Source organism: Sinocyclocheilus anshuiensis, unplaced genomic scaffold (genome assembly GCF_001515605.1).
Source record: "Sinocyclocheilus anshuiensis isolate Anshui unplaced genomic scaffold, SAMN03320099.WGS_v1.1 scaffold579, whole genome shotgun sequence".
NCBI classification, from domain to species: Eukaryota; Metazoa; Chordata; class Actinopteri; order Cypriniformes; family Cyprinidae; genus Sinocyclocheilus; species Sinocyclocheilus anshuiensis.
Window position 1 is genome coordinate 638944 of NW_015551075.1, and position 20369 is coordinate 659312.

The following is a 20369-nucleotide window of genomic DNA, read 5'->3' on the forward strand; positions in this document are numbered from 1 at the left end:
ATAGAGTTTTGCGACAATTGTGGCTGTGTAACGGCAAACAGCACTCCATGTGGTTTATGGAGGATTTTGTGTCAGAGGTGAAGAAATATTCCCTTGGATTATAAATGAGAAGTCCAAAAAGCTCTTCGTTACGATACGAATTATGATTGTACGCAGCGTCTTTCTACAGTTCACGTGCGTCGTTGGATTCAAACGTAAAAACCTCCAGGTTTCAAACTCTGCGGCCCTCTAAATATGAGGTTATTTTTCTATTTATGAACTTGATGCAGTGGCTTTTCGGGAAAATTAGAAAGGTTATTGAGAAATTTGGAAATGCATCATAGATGCTGTCAGCGAATGGACACAAAATGTCCTTAATTGTGTGTGTTTGTGTATACGTTATATAACTAAATAGTATAACTGAATACCCCCTTGTGTAATTATTCAATTAATTACAAAATGAATCATACTTTTCCTTACAATTTTAATTTAGACATAAGTACAAATGGTTGTATTGTGACTTAATGCATTCGTGTTTTTGTTAAAGCATTTTAAATATAGCCATAATAACAATTTTCACCACCTTCAGGACTGATTTCATGGTATACTGGATGAATTTGGCATGTTTTAGAGAATTACAAAGTCAAAATTGTGAATAAGGGGTACACTGCTGGTCAAAAGTTTGGGATCAGGAAGATTTTTAATGTTTAAAAAAAAAAAAAGTCTCTTATGTTCATCAAGGCTGCATTTATTTGACCAAAAATACAGAAAAAAACAGTGATATTGTGAAATATTATTGCAATTTAAAATACTGGTTTTCTATTTTAATATACTTTAAAATGTAATTTATTCCTGTGATGCAAAGCTGAATTTTCAGCATCATTACTGCAGTCTTCAGTGTCACATGATCCTTCAGAAATCATTCTGATATGCTGAGTTATTATCAATGTTGGAAACAGGTGCTGCTTATTTGATGAATAAAGTTAAAAAGAACAGCATTTAATCTTTTCTAACAATATAAGTCTTTATTACTGACAAAACATTTGAACGGTAGTGTATATAGGTACTGAAGGATCGTGTGACACTGAAGACTGCAGTAATGATGCTGATGAAAATTCAGCTTTGATCACAGAAATAAATTATTTTTTAAAAGTATATTAAAATAGAAAACCATTATTTGAAATTGCAATAAATATTTCACAATTTTACTGTATTTCTGATCAAATAAATGTAGCCATGATGAGCAGAAGAGACTTCTTTAAAAAACATTACAAAGCTTACTGATCCCAAACTTTTGAACGGCAGTGTATATCATTTCTTTGTACACCCCTGTCACTGCAGCAGCCTAGAAAAGAGAGTCAGGAAGTGGCCTGCCCTTTTTTAGCCAATCAGAAACACTCTCTGCCTGTCGATCATTGTCCATATTCAGGTGTGCTGCTGTTGGATCGTCTGAATGAAGGGTCGATGAAGGGCAGAGCATGTGGTTGAAGAGATTCACTGGCTGCGTCCGACGATAACTTACATGAACTGAACAAATCACAGTCCCATATTGACATGTCTTTTCATCTAAACATGTGTTTCAAACATAACTTACTGATTATCATTCTTTTGGCCCTTTATTTTCACAGTGTCTCATCATGGATGCCTCAGGATTGGATTTCCAAGGCATTTTCTGGCTGTTGCGTGCAGGATCTGCTCCCAGTCTGAGCAGTGAAGAGCTGGCCGGCAGAATCTCATCATGTGTTAGTCAAACAGCAAACACTCCTGCGCCGTCTGTCACACACACAGACGTCATGTGCTTGTGTCTCACTCTTACTGAGAGCATCATTAGCAGACTGACGGCACAGAGTTTGCCACAAGATGCCACAATATTCTATGAAGATGTGACGAGGAGGCTGTTTGGAGAAATGAATCTGATGGCAAAACTGGTGTGCTAAATCAAAATTAAATTTTATTTTGCATTGTGATAATATTTTTGTCACAATTAAGCACATTTCTTCCACAAAATTCTCATGATCTCAGTATTATTTTTAATTCTAAATATATCCATATACAGAAGCAAAATTAATGTCCAAAATATATATTGTATTTTATGTTATATTAAATTATAAAGCACTTGTACATCATAGCGCTATTTATTATACTGCTTTTAATTAAAGCTGATTGAAATTATTATTTAAAAAAATATTTATATTTCCATTAAAATGTGTGTGTATATACATATTCTTATGTCAAATTGTGTCTTGGGCATATTTGTGATTATACATGAAGCCTTAAGACATTTCATATTTGATGCAGGTCACCCTCCTCAGCTGTCAAGACCAACTGGTGTCTCATTTATCTGCGAAGTGTATATCAGTCTATATCATCAATGACATTCGCATCACTGTGAGTATTGGTACTGCACTGTACATTAACTCCAGCATGGACTATTATAAATTTTACAGGTGTGTAGACATACAAATCATCTAGTAGTCCATCTGAGTATGGTAAGGTTTCGAAGTTTTCTCTGTTTTTCTTTCCTGATTTCTCTCTCTTGACTAAGTGCAGTGATGGTTGATTATAGGGAGGCAGCAGTTGGATGTGGAGACATACATGTGCTGAAGTGTTTCAGAAATCAGCGGCCAGCAGTGAACTGGACTCCTGTGTGTGGTCCCTGACCGCTGTTATTAAAGCAGTGCTGAGAGGAGACACAGGCCAGAATCAGAGAGGTACTGAAGAGTCTTCACACACAGACAGATGATTCAGACTGGGTTTCTTTATTATGCTTTTGTAACTTATCTGTAGAACCTTACTCACGGTTTTATTCAAGGTGACGAGAGAGGCGGGACCTCAGGAGAAAATTTGTATAATTGACTGAATATGTAAAACTGGTAGAAAAGGTGGAATAATTACAATGTAAAACAACTCATCCACTCATTATCACGTTCACTTACATCTGAATCTAAATGAACTTGTAAAAAATAAATTGTTGATTAGTTGCTAGGTTAAATCTCTGTGAGTATATACAGCATGACGTGTTTACTAAGTATTTGACGACAAATAATAATAATAATTAAAAAAACAATACTTCCAACATTGGATGGTTTGAGAATAAGGTGAGTTATTTTTATTAAATCACTTTATTCTCAAACAATAATTTTTTTCATTCTGTCGAAGGTAGTTTTATATTATTATTATTATTATTATTATTATTAATATAATAATAAAGTCACTGTATTCTCAAACATTATTTTTTTCATGTTGTATGTTGTTATTATTATTAATAATAATAATAATATAGTAATAAAACAGTATATTCAACATGAAAAAAAAAAGATTTTAGAATGTGACATTATTATTATTATTATTAAAGTCACCATATTTTCAACCCATTTTTTCATCATTTTTAAAATAATAATAATAAATAATTATAAAACAGTACCCTCCAACATAAAAGAATAATGGTTATAAGGTGATATTATTATTATTATTATTATTAAAGTCACCATATTTTCAACCCATTTTTTCATCATTTTTAAAATAATAATAATAAATAATTATAAAACAGTACCCTCCAACATAAAAGAATAATGGTTATAAGGTGATATTATTATTATTATTATTATTATTATTATTAAAGTCACCATATTTTCAACCCATTTTTTCATAATTTTTAAAATAATAATAATAAATAATTATAAAACAGTACCCTCCAACATGAAAGAATAATGGTTATAAGGTGACATTATTATTATTATTATTGTTATTATTAAAGTCACCATATTTTCAACCCATTTTTTCATGATTTTTAAAATAATAATAATTAATAATTATAAAACAGTACCCTCCAACATGAAAGAATAATGGTAATAAGGTGACATTATAATTTTTTTCTTTTCATATTGGAAGATATTGTTTATTATTGTTAATATTTTTTAATATTAACAACAACAACAACAACTTCTTCTTATTGGAATGGCAGTCAAACAACAGTTTGTAGTAACAAATAAATTACAAAAGGTTGTAGTTATTTTTGAAGCAATATAAAAATAATTTATAAATGCATAACTGGGTTTAATACACAGTATATTGTGTTACTATAGACATAAAAAGAGCATTTATTTACATCAGACTGAACCAACCAAACTTTGCCTTCTCATTTCAGAGGACATGATCTCTTAATACCAACTGCTGGTTTTTCTCCACAGATGTTCTGACGAAGCTTCTTTCTGGATTGGATTCCTCCATCGCTTACTTGTTCACCAACCTTCTGACTCCAGACACACAGGAACCTCACAAAAGAGAGCCTTTGAAACTTTCTAAGACCATGTGTGAGTTCTTTGACCTCCTTGAAGTCCTCAGCGCTGCCCGGCTCAGATTTGGAGTCTGCTCTTCAGTTCAGAGAGTCGTATTCGTTGAGTCGCGAGCGCTGCTTCACGTCGCGAGAGCTGAGGTGGAGTACTTCGTGAAGAAACGAGCGCTGCTTCTTCTGAAGAGAAGTCTTCTGCGGAGAGCCGGGGAGGACTGGGCTTCAGCTGAAGCTCAGTGTGAAGATCACGGCCTGACGGAGGACGCGCTGATCATGGCAGATGGTGTGCTACAGGAAGTCACTGCAGGCTGGCTGAAGGAAGTCCCTGTGAAAGCTCAAGCCAGTTTCTTCGGTGGGAACTGTGATGTGAGTCTCGGCGAGACGCAGAAGGATGATGTGATTCTGAGAGCCGTGAGCTTGATTTTGCTGAAGTCGCTAGAAATAAACATCCAGTCCCCTCGATGCAAAGGTAACTGTCATACTAGGCTTTATTCATTTTCACAGTATCATATTAGCAGCTAGAAAATCAAAGTTCATTAAAACAAACTTTACAAGTCTAGCCTGAAAGGAAAAAAAAGTATTTTGATGTCTGAAAGTTTTAGTTTGCTATATGGTTGCTAAGGTAGTCTAAGCGAATGCTACAGTGTTGATAAATGGTTGCTACGGTGATCTGAATGGTTGCTAGGTGTTAAAACACTCTTACTCATTTAATAGAACACAAGTTACATTTATTTTAAAGGAATAAGAAACACTTGCTATTATGAAAAACACGGCTAGAAATAATGCTGCTTATTTATTTTTTTGGTAATAAATCATTACCTTTGTTTCATATGATTAAAACTGTCACATTTGTGATAATACTGGAATATGGAAGCCCATTTCCGCCACTGAATAAAAAATAAAAGAATTGCATGATATAAACTCACAATTCTGAGAACATATCAGTCTTTTTCCCCCTCTCAAAATTGGACTTTAACTCGCAATTGCGAGTTTATATCACACAATTCTGACTTTATAACTCGCAATTGTGAGTTTATTTCTCACAATTCTGAGAAAAAAAGTCAGAATTGCGAGTTTTTATCTTGCAATTGTGACTTTATAGCTCGCAATTTTGAGTTTATAACTTGCAATTGCGAGTTTATATCTCACAATCCTGTGGAAAAAAGTCAGAATTGCGAGATAAAAAGTCGCAATTACCTTTTTTACATTTTTTATTCAGTGGCGGAAACGGGCTTCCATACTGGAATGAGCAGTATCAACTATTACATTTTTTTTTTTGTTACTTAGAATGAAGCTGATACATATATATATATATATATATTTGTATGAATATATAACATGTTCACATATGTTATATATAACACATGTTTGTTGAATATATAACTTCAACAAACTAATTAAAATACAAAAAAAATACTAATTAAATACTACATTATTTAACTAAAATAAAATGAATTAACAAACTAAAATAAAAATAAATAAAAGCTAAATAGAAATATATATAAAAGTAATAATACTGACAAAAGCACATAAAATGACTAAAATGTATACAAAAAAAAAAAAAAAACTAGTTCAAAATATTAATATATACTATAAAAGTACATACATAATACTAAAACACTGGTGCCACCACAGTATTTATGTCCTGTTCACGAAAGAATCACATCTTTTGAATGATTCAGATGCACTGATTTGCAAAGTATTTGTGAATCACTCGACTGTAATAATTTTTGGCTTCGTCCAAAATCACATGCTCTCTGAGAAGGTCCTTCTTTTGAACAAGTAGTTAATTAGCAACCATTGAAAAGTACGTTTGTTCTGTATAGTGTGAATGTAACCCGGACGTACTACATTTAACATGTTGTCATGTGACCGACCTGCGTCAATTGTGTTGCAAATCCTCTCCTGTGGCCTCGGGAGAGTAAAGTGTCCATCAGATACACACTTCAAAATCTCGCTAGAAACAGTAGGTCATCCAGGCACTTTTTGCCCACTGTTTTCAGACATACTACTCTGTTCACATACTGTTTTTTGCCTGCTATATAGTAGGAAATGATGCAGTTTCAGATTCAACCTTTGTTTGGGTGTAACTGACATGTTGGAATCTTTCTAAGTGCTTCACCATAGCTCTTATAGAATGAAATACGTCATTTAATCATGTGCAACAGCAGAGGGCGACACATCCTTTCATAATACATGTCTTTCTTGTCGTTTTCAGGATCTCAGAGTGACTTTGAGGTCTGTGGGTATTTAACAGAGTTCATGTCGTTCCTCCAGCGTCACGGGACTCTGATGTCTCCAGACGCTCACAGCTGCTCCTGGGTGTCTGCGGTATTTGCTGAACAGGATGACGACATGATGGAATCAGCCAAGACTTTGATTGGCTTGTATTTATATCAGAAAAGGTTTGGAATCGGTTTTATACATCCTGTTTTATGGAACTGTACCAAAATCTGTATTTCTTCCAGCTGAAATGGGTATTTCTGAGGCCAATGCTGATATCTAGAGACATGTAGAACATTGATGAAATTAAATATGCATACATTTTTAACAATATTAACTCATAATATACTGAAATATTGCCTGATAATAGGCCAGGCCTATTAATATACATATACACTATCATTGGGGTTGGTAAGATTTTATTATTCTTTTTTTTTTAAGTCTCTTCTGCTCACCAAGACTGCATTTATTTGACCAAAAATACAGTAAAAATAGTGAAATAGTGAAACATTATTACAATTTAAAATAACTGTTTTCTATTTGAATATATTTTAAAATGTAATTTATTTCTGTGATCAAAGCTGAATTTTCAGCATCATTACTCCAGTCTTCAGTGTCACATGATTCTTCAGAAATCATTCTAATATGTTGATTTGCTGCTCCAGAAACATTTATTATTATCATCAATGTTAAAAAACAGTTGTGCTGCTTCATATTTTATGTGGAAACACATTTTTCTTTCTTCAGGATTCTTAGAACAGCATTTATTTTAAATAAATAACAGTTTAAATGATCCGTTTAATGCATACCTGCTAAATACAGTCAAAGTATTTAATTTTCAAACCAAAAATTTTGTTTTTTCAAATATATGCATATATACATACATATATGTGACCCTGGAGCACAAAAGCAGTGTTAAGTCGCTGGGGTATATTTGCAGCAATAGCCAAAAATACATTGTATGGGTCAAAATTATTGATTTTTTTTTAATGACAAAAATCATTAGGATATTAAGTAAAGATCATGTTCCATGAAGATATTTTGTAAATTTCCTACTGTAAATATATCAAAACTTAATGTTTGATTAGTAATATGCATTGCTAAGAACTTAATTTGGACAACTTTAAAGGTGATTTTCTCAATATTTAGATTTTTTTGCACCCTCAGATTCCAGATTTTCAAATAGTTGTATCTCGGCCACATATTGTCTTATCCTAACAAACCATAAATCAATGGAAAGCGTATTTATTCAGCTTTCAGATGATGTATAAATCTCAATTTCAAAAAATTTACCCTTATGACTGGTTTTGTGGTCCAGGGTCTCACACACACACACATATATAAATTGTAATAAATTTTAATGCACATTAAGGTTGTGATATGTTTTATTTGTTTGTTTGTTTATTTACTAAGTAATTGGCTAAAAAGTATATTGGACAGCTATATGTCTTTTTTATATCTTTTCACAAATAGAGGAGCTGTACTACCAGTTTTTAATTAGAAAAGAAAGGTAAGAATATGTCTTAACAAAGAAAAGTAAGTTAATGACAAGTATTCCTTCCCCTTCTTCACAGTTCGAGCTCCTCAGACTCTGGGGTTTGTGTCTGGGGTTGTAACCCTCACTGTCATTTCATACTTCTGCTCCGCTCCCTCTCCTTCGACCACAGCGTGCTGCTTGACTTCCTCATCTCCTCCGAGACGTGTTTCCTGGAGTACTGCGTCCGCTACCTGAAGCTTCTCCGTGAGGAGCGGACGGCCTTCTGTAGGTCGTGTCGTCATATCGAAGATTGTGATGGTGCTGGAAGAGGAACCGATCCCTCTGTTCAGGCTCCTTCTGCTGTTTCAGAAACGCTGGATGTTGCTTCCTGCACTAGATGGTCAACAGGTACCGATGTCCCACGACTGGTTGATTATGGGAGCTCAGACGAATCCGAGGAGGCAGAAGAGCATGCTTCTGACAGGAACTCTGGGAATACTGCGGCAGACTGTAGTAGGACTCAATCTGTAATGGAGCTGGAACAAGTTCAGACTGGACATGCATCTGATTGTCTGTTAGGTAAAGTGTTTGTGTGTCTTATGGACTTGAGGACCGCTGTAAAGAGACTACATAACAGGGGTCTCTTCCCCTACAACCCTACCTCACTTCTAAAACTGCTAAGCAGCATTGAACCCCGGAGAAACGCAGTTAGTTAGCTTTGATGAACAAGGATAGATTAAAACGGATCAGAAATGCCAATCTGTAATGACCTGCTCAATTAATGCAGAGAATAAACATATATCACTGAACTAAAAAAAAAATGTTTGCATCAAAATTTATGTTATGGAGGGATTTAACAGATTTAAGTTAAATAAATATATGATGAAATGATCAAATACAACATGGAATGCTGGATTTAATAGATTAAATTAAATAAATAAACAATGAAATAATAAAATATGACATGGAATTTTCAAAAAAAAAAAGTATAAATGAATAAAGCATTAAATGCATTTATTTATTTTTTCATGTAAAATAGAAAAGGATGTGAAATGCATATTTGCATCATGAAATACAAATTCATTTTTCATTTCAAGCCTTATTTATGCTTACTGTACATTTCATTGTGCGTTTATTTTTTCATGTTAAAAACCGGACATGAAATATGCTTTAAAATGGAAAAACCTCATGAAATATTAATTTAATTTAACATTTTATTTTCCAGTTTATTTATTTATGCTTAGGTTTCATTGCACTTTTTTTTTTTTCATGAAAAATAATTCCACGCCTCATTTATTTATATGCTTGCATTCTATTGTATTTTTTATTTATTGCAACATTCCACAACATTTTAAATAATCTCATTATATATTTATAATCATTTATTAATATTTGACTCTTGACTCAGGTCTCTGATTCAGCTTTGTTGTTGTTGTTCAGACTGTAAGTGCGATCGCTGTGTATGTAGTGCATGTATATAATATACAGTATAAACTGCAGGTTTATTCCACTGATTGAGATGGTGGGTTTAGGCTCAACACCATCCTCGTTAGCATTTAAATTACATCACCAGCTAATGAGAGCAAGCTAATTTCCATCAGTTTATATGCAAATATCCAGAACCAACAACTGTTTCTGTCACCAACAGGAAAGGCATCAGTACAGTAGATCACACAGCTGTTGTTCATATTAATGTCATGATTAGGCTTGCTCCATAATTAGACTCTCTTCACATTAAATGCTACTGGGGAACATTTAATTAATGAAACTAATCAAGAATCCCAGAGGACAAAACCTTCCGTTTTGGTCAAGCTTTTTTCATGTTAAAAACCGGACATGAAATATGCTTTAAAATGAAAAACCTCATGAAATATGAATTTAATTTAACATTTTATTTTCCGGTTTATTTATTTATGCTTAGGTTTCATTGCACTTTTTTTTTTTTTCATGAAAAATAATTCCACGCCTCATTTATTTATATGCTTGCATTCTATTGTATTTTTTATTTATTGCAACATTCCACAACATTTTAAATAATCTCATTATATATTTATAATCATTTATTAATATTTGACTCTTGACTCAGGTCTCTGATTCAGCTTTGTTGTTGTTGTTCAGACTGTAAGTGCGATCGCTGTGTATGTAGTGCATGTATATAATATACAGTATAAACTGCAGGTTTATTCCACTGATTGAGATGGTGGGTTTAGGCTCAACACCATCCTCGTTAGCATTTAAATTACATCACCAGCTAATGAGAGCAAGCTAATTTCCATCAGTTTATATGCAAATATCCAGAACCAACAACTGTTTCTGTCACCAACAGGAAAGGCATCAGTACAGTAGATCACACAGCTGTTGTTCATATTAATGTCATGATTAGGCTTGCTCCATAATTAGACTCTCTTCACATTAAATGCTACTGGGGAACATTTAATTAATGAAACTAATCAAGAATCCCAGAGGACAAAACCTTCCGTTTTGGTCAAGCTCCTCAATATAAATAAACCTGATTAAATTGTGTGATAAATATATGCCTCCTAAAAGTATGTACCAAATCATGATATCCAGAAAAATATGATGCATCACAACTGTTTTCATCATTGATAATAATCAAACAGCAAATCAGCATATTAGTATGATTTCTGAAGGATCATGTGACACTGAAGACTGGAGTAATGATGCTGAAAATTCAGCGTTGCATCACGGGAATAAATTACATCTTAAAATATATTACAATAGAAAACAGGTATTTTAAATTGTAATAATATTTCACAATTTTACTGCGTTTCTGAGCAAATAAATGCAGGCTTGGTAAGCATTTTCTTTCAAAAACATTAAAAATCTTACCAACTCCAAACAAAGCAGGAAAAAAAAAAGCTAAACTAAATACAACTAATTTAATGCAACAACCGTATGATCATAGTTAATAAAGCGAAATAATTTCGGTGAAAATGTATCTATTGCTTAATAGAAGTCTAAATGAGATAAAAGAAGGGAAAAGATAATTCAGTGAAATATGGGTTCACTTGCATGCAGTCACAATGTGTTATGGGTGAAATGATTGAAATTCAAGAGAACCAGAATTGCCTATTTAATAATGAAATTGTTGGATCAATGCAGTATTAGTGTTATACTCAGGATGTTTTATTGACTTTTTATGCACCTAGCGCTGCATTTGTTCACCACGTGATGTTCGATGTAAAATCTGTGTCCTGAAGTAACACTAGTTGCGATCAACTGCTATAAATACCTAAAGGTGTCTCCTGTATTACAGGTAATTCATTTGTGCGAGTACAGATGCCGTGTTCTGCCCCAAACACACCCCGTGGTACCGAGTCGTTGCCTGTGCTTTGTCTTGTCAGGCTGAGTGAACCGCTGATCTCACATTGCAGCTCTATCAGTTGCACAATGCAAATGAGGTGAGGCTGCAGTTTTTGTGCGTGCATGAGCGAACCCACCTGTTCACCTCGGCCTGTTCACCTCGGGAAGGTGAGGGAGGGGAGGAAACAAGTCAATTGCAATAAAGCAGGGTGTGACTGCAAAGTATTTCAAACAAACCAGTGTTCCCGTGGGCTTCCAGAGCAGCCGTGCTGTCATGTTACACACTTTCCGCGGCCTGAGAGATTAGACACTTACAGGAAGCAGAGGTAAGCGTGCTGCTTTTCTTGACCTTGGGCGAAATGAAATGCCAGCGGTTGGGACTTAGCCAATGCATTTTGAGTTTTAGACAAGACGAATGGAGAAAATATGAAGGACTTTTATGAACGATGTTTGGAAAGTGACTCTAATGAAAAGTAGAGCTTGTGGAAACCTGCTTTTGAGGGGTTTTTTTTGTTGTTGAGTTTTAAGACTGGACAGTACTGTTAATTCCAGGTTTTTCTGTTGCTTTTTTATTGTTTTTTTGGACATTTTAAGAAACTTCACTAGTAGATTAATGCCTCTTTGCTTTGGTCTATTGATTTTTCTGATCTTATTAAATGTTTAGGTTTGCAATATGACTTAATACTCATTCTTCAGTAATTGTCTTGAGTTTTAAATGAGAAAAATGGAGAAAATTAGGGGATTTTTATGAAAGATGTCTGGAAAGTGACTAATAATGAAAAGTAGAGCTTGTGGAAACCTGCTTTTGAGTTTTTTTTTTTTTTTAAGACTGGACAGTACTGTTTATTCCAGGTTTTTTTGTATAGGTTTTTGGACATTTTAAGAAACTTCACTAGTAGATTAATGCCTCTTTGCTTTGGTCTATTGATTTTTCTGATCTTATTACATGTTTAGGTTTGCAATATGACTTAACACTCATTCTTCAGTAATTGTCTCGAGTTTTAAACGAGAAAAAATGTAGAAAATAAGGGGATTTTTATGAAAGCTGTCTGGAAAGTGACTCTAATGAAAAGTCGAGCTTGTGGAAACCTGCCTGTGTGAGCTTTAAGACTGAAATCTACTGTTATTTCCAGGCTTTCTGTTCTTTTTGAGAAGATTCAGGGTTTGTTTCGTGTCATAATTCATAAGTAGATTAATGCCTCTTTGTTTTGGTCTTATTAAAGTCTTTCTTCTCGCTGTTCTTGAAATCTCTAATCAAAATTTGATTAAATTCTTGACCAGCTTTAATCGAGATGCTTTTTTTTTGGTGACCGTATGTTAAAATTTAAGATCGAGATGTCTGGTCAAAGTAGAGAATGTAAATCTTTGACAGTTGAACTTTATCTATTGCAAAACACCATTATGGTCCCTTTGAATCTTTAAGCGTTGAAATGCGCTGTTGTATTTGTTGAAATGTGTCTCTTACAAATGGTGACTTGTGTTGTAGTGCTAAAGTTTGAATATTTTTATGCGCTCAAGTTAAGCAGTTCTTGAATTCAAACTATTCCGTTCGACTCTCCTAGTTTCTTGTTATCAGAAATGGTTAAGAGAGAAGATAGTGGCTTTGTGATAGTGTAGATGTGTGTGGCAGTAATGGGGTTGATAATAATTCTGTGATCTGTACACGTGGAGGCAGCTCTGTTTACTCGGCGTCTTGTTCAAACAGACTCTGAGCTCTTTGTTATGTTCAGTTGACATGGTGTTCTGGCCGTTCTCATTGGTCATAGTACAGTCACAGAGAAAGACTGTCATTGTGTGCTGCTAATATTGTCTGATCAAAGTCCAAATATAAGAAAGGAACAATTATATTATGGTTAAACGGATATGAGCAGATACATTAAAAGGTCAAAATACAGTAATAACTAATGGTTAGCATTTAGTTACAAGTTCAAAAATTTGGGGTCGGTAAGGTTATATATAAAAAAAAGTATCTTCTGCTCACCAAGGCTGCATTTATTTGACCAAAAATACAGTAAAAACAGTAATATTGTGAAAAAGTATTACAATTTAAAATAGCTGTTTTCTATTTGAATGTATTTTAAAATGCAATTTTTATTCCTGTGATCAAAGCTGAATTTTCAGCATCATTACTCCAGTCTTCAGTGTCACATGATCCTTCAGAAATCATTCTAATTTGCTGATTTGCATGTGTGTGTATAATCAAACATTTGAAATGCCAAATCTGTCCTGATAATTTCAAAAGAGCTAAATATCAACCAATTTAACTGCCTTTCCTGATATATCACCATAGTTGTATTAAGTCCAATACGGATAAACTAAACTTTCACAGTTTACTTCTAAAATATTTCTGCCAGTGATGTTATTTTGAATTTATTACTAAATTAATTGAGGTGTGGGGGCAATGAGATCGCATCACAGCGCTATAAATCCTTGTATAACCTGCTTGATATATTTCCTTTGACTTGGCCAATTTTTTTAAGTTATTAACCTTGTAAATATGCAAATAAGAGTGTTATACTGCACAGTTAAATATCTCAGAACCTGAGACCCAGGATTAATTACTAACCCAGTCTGGACAGTATGAAACCTGACTTAAGATAACCCAGGATTACGTTATTATTTAGTCTCTGTGAAATACTTTCACTTGTGATAACCTCATTAATATTTCCCTCTATAGTGGATTTGTTTCCTTGTACAGTATATCACGGCTAATATTTGGATGGTATTTGGGTGTGAAGTGCTGTTACACGTGTTAATTCACTAAATGGATCTGAACTCTAAATCAGACAACAACATGTAGGTTCACACCAGCTCTACTTGTATTTCCAGATCAGGTGTGTGTGTGTAGGTATGAGCTTGTGGTTTAGCCTCAGGTCAGCATCACTGAGCTGTTTTGCCATCAACACATCATTTAAGGCTCAAAAATAGAACGAGAGCTACGGAATCTCAAACATTTGAACACAGATCCATAAATTTCTTTACATAGTCTTTACATAATTTGATTATTTACCCTTTAATTGTTTGGGATTATCAAGATTCTGCGTTCACTGCACTGTTGTTGTAGGTTTAAATGGATGCAGGAGAGTACTGTAAAACATTAATGACAATAATAAGCATCTGTTTTGGTTTATGGCATAAATCCACAGCGCTGAATTCATCCAGAATACTTAAGTGTCTTTGAAGGTTAAATAACTCTGACTCATTTAATTCTTGATTTGCAAAATATGTATTTAGTGTACAAATGTTTATACTTTTGCACTGAAAATATTTTTCATTTTATGAGATGACACTATTATTTTATGATTATACTGCTATTACACTCTTTAATTTGTTAGCGAAGTTGTTTTGTGTGTCTAGAATAAAACTTCGAACCTCCAGGTTCTCCCCACATCTCCATCTCTCTTTAAATAATAATAGAACATTTTTGTAAAATATACTACAATCATATATTTATGTGTTCCCCATAAACTCTAATTGTGTATGCTGATGTATGCTACAGTAAAATGTTTATTGTATTACAGTATGTAGGTTATCTGCTATGAAAAAGGGGAAAAAGAAGATAAGTTATGAAGACAAACTTCTCTTCTTTAGAATAACGAGCACTGCTGCATTATGAATGTGTTCTAAAGGAATAGTTATTTGAACCAAAATGAAAATTTGCTTAAAGTTTGCTCACCTTCTGGCCATGCATCCAAGATGTAGATGAGTTTGTTTCTTCATCAGATTTGGAGAAATGTAGCATTGCATCACTTGCTCAGCAATGGATCCTCTGCAGTGAATGGGTGCCGTCAGAATGAGAGTCCAAACAGCTAATAAAAACATCACAATAATCCACACCACTCCAGTCCATCAGTTAACACCCTGTGAAGAAAAAAGCTGCATGGTTGTAAGAAACAAATCCATCATTAAAGAGTTTTAAATTTAAACTGTCACTTCTGGCCAAAATCCATAATCCATAATAATGCTTCCTCTAGTGAAAAAAATCCATCTCCTGTTGTTCTCTCACACCAAAATCCCCCAAACATATTGGTTTAGAACTGGTTTGAATTGTTTTGGCTTGTAATCAGTACTTGATCTGTGCATATTTCTCTCCTGATTCAGACAAGATTACTTTTTCACTGGAGAAAACAATATTATACAAAGAGGACTCATATTTTACCCGAAAGCAATGTTTAGAAGTTAAAAACATCTCAATGATGGATTTGTTTCTTACAAACCTGCAGCTTTTCTCGTCACAAGACATTACCTGATGGACTGGAGTGGTGTGGATTGCTTGTGGATTATTGTGATGTTTTTATCAGCTGTTTGGACTCTCATTCTGACGGCACCCATTCACTGCAGAGGATCCATTGGTGAGCAAGTGATGCAATGCTACATTTCTCCAAATCTGTTCCTGTGAAGAAACAAACTCATCTACATTTTGGATGGCCTGAGGGCGAGTAAATGTTTAGCAAATTTTCACTATTCCTTTAAGAGAGTAAATGATGTCAATTTTGGTTTGTTGTTAAAAAGCACTCATCTTCTCTCACTAGGAACAGCTTCTTCCTTGAAGAAATTCAGTAATATAATCTAAGATGCTTATTGTTGTTCTAGTCACAATGTTTTTAAGGGGGGTGTTGGCATGAAACACTTATACATATTTAAAGCATGACATGTAAAATCTTATCTGGCTGTGCCTGTGTTCACCAGATCGCCGTCATGATTGGGACGATTAGTGCGTGGTTGTGGTGGGACCGGCTGTGGCTGCCGGGAAACCTCACGTGGGCAGATCTCGAAGATGAGGAAGGGCTCGTCTACGCCAGAGCATCCCACCTCTACGCCACTGTGCCATTTGCTTTAGTCTTCCTTGTAGTCAGATACCTGTTTGAAAGGTGAGTCGCTTGTGGAATTTCTGTGGTTATGTTGCAGGAAATGGAAATTTGATCAATCACTTGAGGGCAGATTTCAGAGGCCAGCGTGAGAATTTGTTCATCTTTTTTGCAACACATATGATCAGTGTTGGAGAACTTTTCAAGCTACAAAGCTCGTTTAAAGTAAAGCTACCCTTTTAAAGTAGTTACCCTGTAAAAAATGTTTTTTTTCTTAGTTGTACAGTAAATAAAAGATTACTGGAGTACATTTTACAAGAAAGTACTATTTGTTTGTCTACTTAAAAATGTAGCTTTTAATTAAATGTGTAACTTTGCACTTTCTTTGTAATTGTTTGTGACATTTACTAGCAATTTATGAGGGAAAATTGTTTTTAGACCAGTTTTTTTTCCTACACTATAAGCTACTGCCAAAAGTAGCTAACTTTATTGATAGATATATAAACACAAATATACATAAAGCGATGGAAAAAATGAAGAGACCACTTGAAAATTCTCGGTTTCTCTGGATTCGCTAGGTATGGGTTTGAGTAAAATGTTAATATTTGTTTTATTCTATAAAGGTCTGATAACATTTCTTCCAAATTTCAAATAAAAATATTGTCTTTTTATTTTTATTTATATATATATATATATATATATTTTTTTTTTTTATTTATTTATTTTTTTTTTGTCCCAAAAAATGACAATTGGCCAAAATAAGAAATGTTTTCATTTGTTGTGACTGAAACAATCACCATCAAATATTGATTTCTTAAGTTAAGAGGTTAAGTTAAGTTAAAACATTGGTATCAGTAGTTTGCAGAATAAAACAAAAATGATTAAATTTACTCACACAAATCGTAAATCCAGAGAAACGGAGTATTTTCAAGTGGTCTCTTAATTTTTTCCATAGCTGTATATATAAAATAATATAAAACTTGCACTGATTACATAATTTAAGCAGATCTGTGTTGGTTTTTGGTTTAATAAACTAAATGCAAATAAAAACATCAGAGTACATAGAGTTTTAAACACAAATTACCAAATTTTTAACTAAATATTTCAATATGAAAAAGACCTAAAACCGATATGTTGCCTTCTGGAAAACAAACAAACAAACAAAGCAAAACAAACATTTTGCTATAAGTTTGATTGCATCATATAATAATTGCTGTTAATAGTGTTCATCGTCTGTTTTATTACGTCTTAAATTGATTTTTCCGTACATTTCTGCCATATGTACATAAACTGACAGTCACCACTGATAAGCTACCACTAAATATTGTAGAAACTTAATTTGCTACTGGAAAGGCTACACTATTTTGAAAACAGCTGACCTACTGTTTTTCATTGCTTCCTTAAAGTCCCCATGAAATCAAAATTAAAGTTTTTTGGGTGTTAGTATCAATATGTTAGTCTTAAGGTTATCTATAAGGCAGTGTGCTCCAAAACAGTGACAAAATTCGCATTTAGAAGATATAAGCATTCAAAGCTTGCAGTTCGGCACTTCCGCCAAAGCGGCTCAACGATTTTTTTGACGTCACATTGTACTTCAGCTTCTCATCAAACTTTCTGTCCAATCAAATGCTCTCTAGAATCCGAAGCGCCCGCCCCCTACACTATAAAATAGATGCTGAAGCCGCGGCTGAAATCGGTCACTTGTCCACAGAATTAGTATTTTCTGTACAGTGAATGGCACGTAGTGCACTATATAGGGGACAGGGAACGATTCAAACAGTGTAAATATGCTTTCCATTGAGGAAAAAAAGAAGTCTGGATTCGCGCTGTCACGCTAACCACCGCACCGCACACACACTCTGCTCCGGGCCAGAGACACGATAGCACGGAGCAGATCACATGCGCGAGTCGGCGCAGACCACAAAATGTATCGGAGCTATTTGAATTCTACACAGAATGCTATATTTTATAGCAATATGGATGAGATTGTGACTGGCATACCCTGTCAAATGCGGCTTTACGGAGCTGAACGGCTCTTGCCCAAGCTATGATATAAACGAACGCTATTGGCTATTTTAAAAAGGGGCAGGGCTGCTTGATATGTCCCGCCCTGTCTTCCTGTTTCAGTTAAAATGACGGCAACACATAGAGTAACGCTGCGTGTTTCTAAGCATTTCAGGGGACCTTTAAGTTAGGAAACTGAAAATGATTCATATGAAGGATTTGCTTCAGGGATGATTTATGCTTTGAACTTAATGTTAATATAATAAAAAATGCAAACGGTCTAACTACTAATGTCTGCCTTTTTAGGTTGATAGCGGCACCGCTTGCAGCTTCGATTGGCATTACAGAGAATCCCAGATACAAAGTGGAGCACAATGCTGTTCTTGACCATTATTTCAGTACAAAGTCAAAACACCCCAGACAGGTAACGTCTTCCCCTCTCACACAACATCACATTCAGATCCACCTCAGATTCAAAGTCGCCTTTGACTTCATCACTGGGCAGAATCACTGCTGTAGACATTAAGGCAAGATTTTCTGCAAAGCTTCTTTGGAAACTTGATTTGAACTCAATTTCATCTTGATCACATGATTTATACATATTTTTTCCTTTTTTTTTTTTACCCACCGCACATACGTAGTAAATCTGTCTGATGATTTAAGATTTAGATTTAATTGTAAAATATTATAAGTAATTCATTCGATCAAACCATCAACCCAGATCAAGTACTTGAGGTTCATCAGCTAATGAAGCATTTTTAGCCCCTTCATAAATTGATTTAATGTTTTCATGTAAGCGTCTGATTTTGTGTTTTATAAAAATGAAAATCTATATTATATGCTTTACGTTTTGTAGATATTGAATTTTATTTACTTGAATAATTATTCAGTTGTACACCCTTATAAAATTTGAGATACTTGAAAAGACAAGTCAGTAAATCTGGCAAAACTAGGAATTTTTTTTTTTTTTTAGGTAGTATTTGCCAATATAAATCCAGAATTATGACGCATACACAGTCATATTAAAACCAACATGCCTCTTTTCTGATATGAGATGGTTTGCAATACTTCTCCACTTACCCTTCTGCACTCTTCCATCTCTTATCAGGCAGATATTGACGGCCTGTGCAAAAAATGCAGCTATTCAAATAGACAAGTGGAGCGCTGGTTCAGAAGGAGACGAAACCAGGACCGTCCTGGGGTTCTGAAAAAATTCAGAGAGGCCAGGTATGAAATACACATAACCTAATATGACTTATTACACATCTGTCTGGAATTCTGATTGGTCAAATGCTGCATTCTGTGGTCAAATATTATTGTATAATAATAAACCTGTGTTCTAGCATTCTTGTAACTCAAACAGTAGAGCTTGGCGTAAGCAATGGCAATGTCAGGGTTTGGGTAGAGGGATGAGGCGAGGACTCAGTACAGCAGAAAATGGGCTTTTAATAGTAAAATAAAACAAGCAACAAAAACTACCCCGTGGGGGAAAAACAGGACCAAGGCAAGGCAGGGCAAGGCAGGACACATCCAGGGTGATACGATGACAAACTGGCACGGGACTGCAAACACAAGGAGAATCAATAGGGAGCAAATGAGGAGGGTAACTAGGGAAAACACAGGTGGGGCAAATTAACCAATAATCAGGTAACAAGATGGGTGAGGTCAAGACAATTGACATGCGAGCACATGGCACACAGGAAACAAAGACAAAAGCCATGTGCTTACACAAAACAAAAACACAAGCACATGGCCAGCAAAACAATCACAAGCCATGTGCTTGAACAAAACAAGACACGAACACGCAGCTAATGAGAATACTCATAAGCTGCGTGTTCACACAAGACAAGACAGCACGCAGCCAGCGAAAACCAAGCTGCGTGCTACACAGCACAAGACAAAACACGACATGAAAGCACGCAGCTGATGCAGCAACAACACAAGACAACAAGAAAAGCACACGGCCGAACACAAACCGCATGCTACACAAAACACAACACACATGGACAGAAGAGCGCACGGCCAAGCGAACTCGAGACCGCACGCTCCCACAATAATACAGAACATGGAGTGCGAGTGTCCGGACCCCGACACGAAACCGAAACTCAACAAGACATGAGTGCCGGGATCCGAACACCACGCTTCAACATGAAACAAGGAAACAGGACACGCAGATGAGAGCACACGGCTCGAGCATCTCGAAGCCGCGCGCTCACATGAAAACAAGACATGACGGGAGTGTCAGGGCTCTGTCACAAAACCA

At 34.9% G+C, this 20369-nt stretch overlaps 2 protein-coding genes across 4 annotated transcripts in view; both read left to right on the forward strand.

The window, feature by feature from the left end:
- Positions 1 to 20: 20 nt before the first annotated feature.
- On the forward strand, positions 21 to 8879 carry lins1 (lines homolog 1). Of its 3 annotated transcripts, none has more exons than XM_016452205.1 (7): positions 21 to 77; positions 1608 to 1907; positions 2278 to 2367; positions 2546 to 2690; positions 4170 to 4739; positions 6489 to 6675; positions 8068 to 8879. In XM_016452205.1, exons 1-7 carry the CDS (start codon positions 48 to 50, stop codon positions 8684 to 8686), a joined length of 1941 nt encoding a protein of 646 aa, XP_016307691.1. In that variant the 5' UTR covers positions 21 to 47; the 3' UTR covers positions 8687 to 8879. The 3 variants fall into 3 exon arrangements, with proteins under 3 accessions (XP_016307691.1, XP_016307692.1, XP_016307693.1); XM_016452206.1 differs by having other exon boundaries at positions 36 to 239; XM_016452207.1 differs by lacking the exon at positions 21 to 77 and adding an exon at positions 268 to 293.
- A 2485-nt stretch (positions 8880 to 11364) lies between these two features.
- The window catches only part of LOC107662258 (ceramide synthase 2-like), a 21095-nt gene continuing 12090 nt past the window's right edge, over positions 11365 to 20369 (forward strand). Inside the window, exons 1-4 of the mRNA XM_016452208.1 lie at positions 11365 to 11620; positions 15984 to 16165; positions 18413 to 18530; positions 19215 to 19333. Coding sequence (XP_016307694.1) covers positions 15993 to 16165; positions 18413 to 18530; positions 19215 to 19333 — 410 coding nt within the window. The 5' untranslated portion in view covers positions 11365 to 11620; positions 15984 to 15992. The remainder of the gene's footprint in view (positions 11621 to 15983; positions 16166 to 18412; positions 18531 to 19214; positions 19334 to 20369) is intronic.

Coding starts and splice junctions, on each gene's coding strand:
- lins1 (XM_016452205.1), top strand. CDS start 48: ATGTGGTTTATGGAGGATTTTGTGTCAGAG. Junction 1,908..2,277: donor TGAATCTGATGGCAAAACTG/GTGTGCTAAATC, acceptor TATTTGATGCAG/GTCACCCTCCTCAGCTGTCA. Junction 4,740..6,488: donor CCAGTCCCCTCGATGCAAAG/GTAACTGTCATA, acceptor TGTCGTTTTCAG/GATCTCAGAGTGACTTTGAG.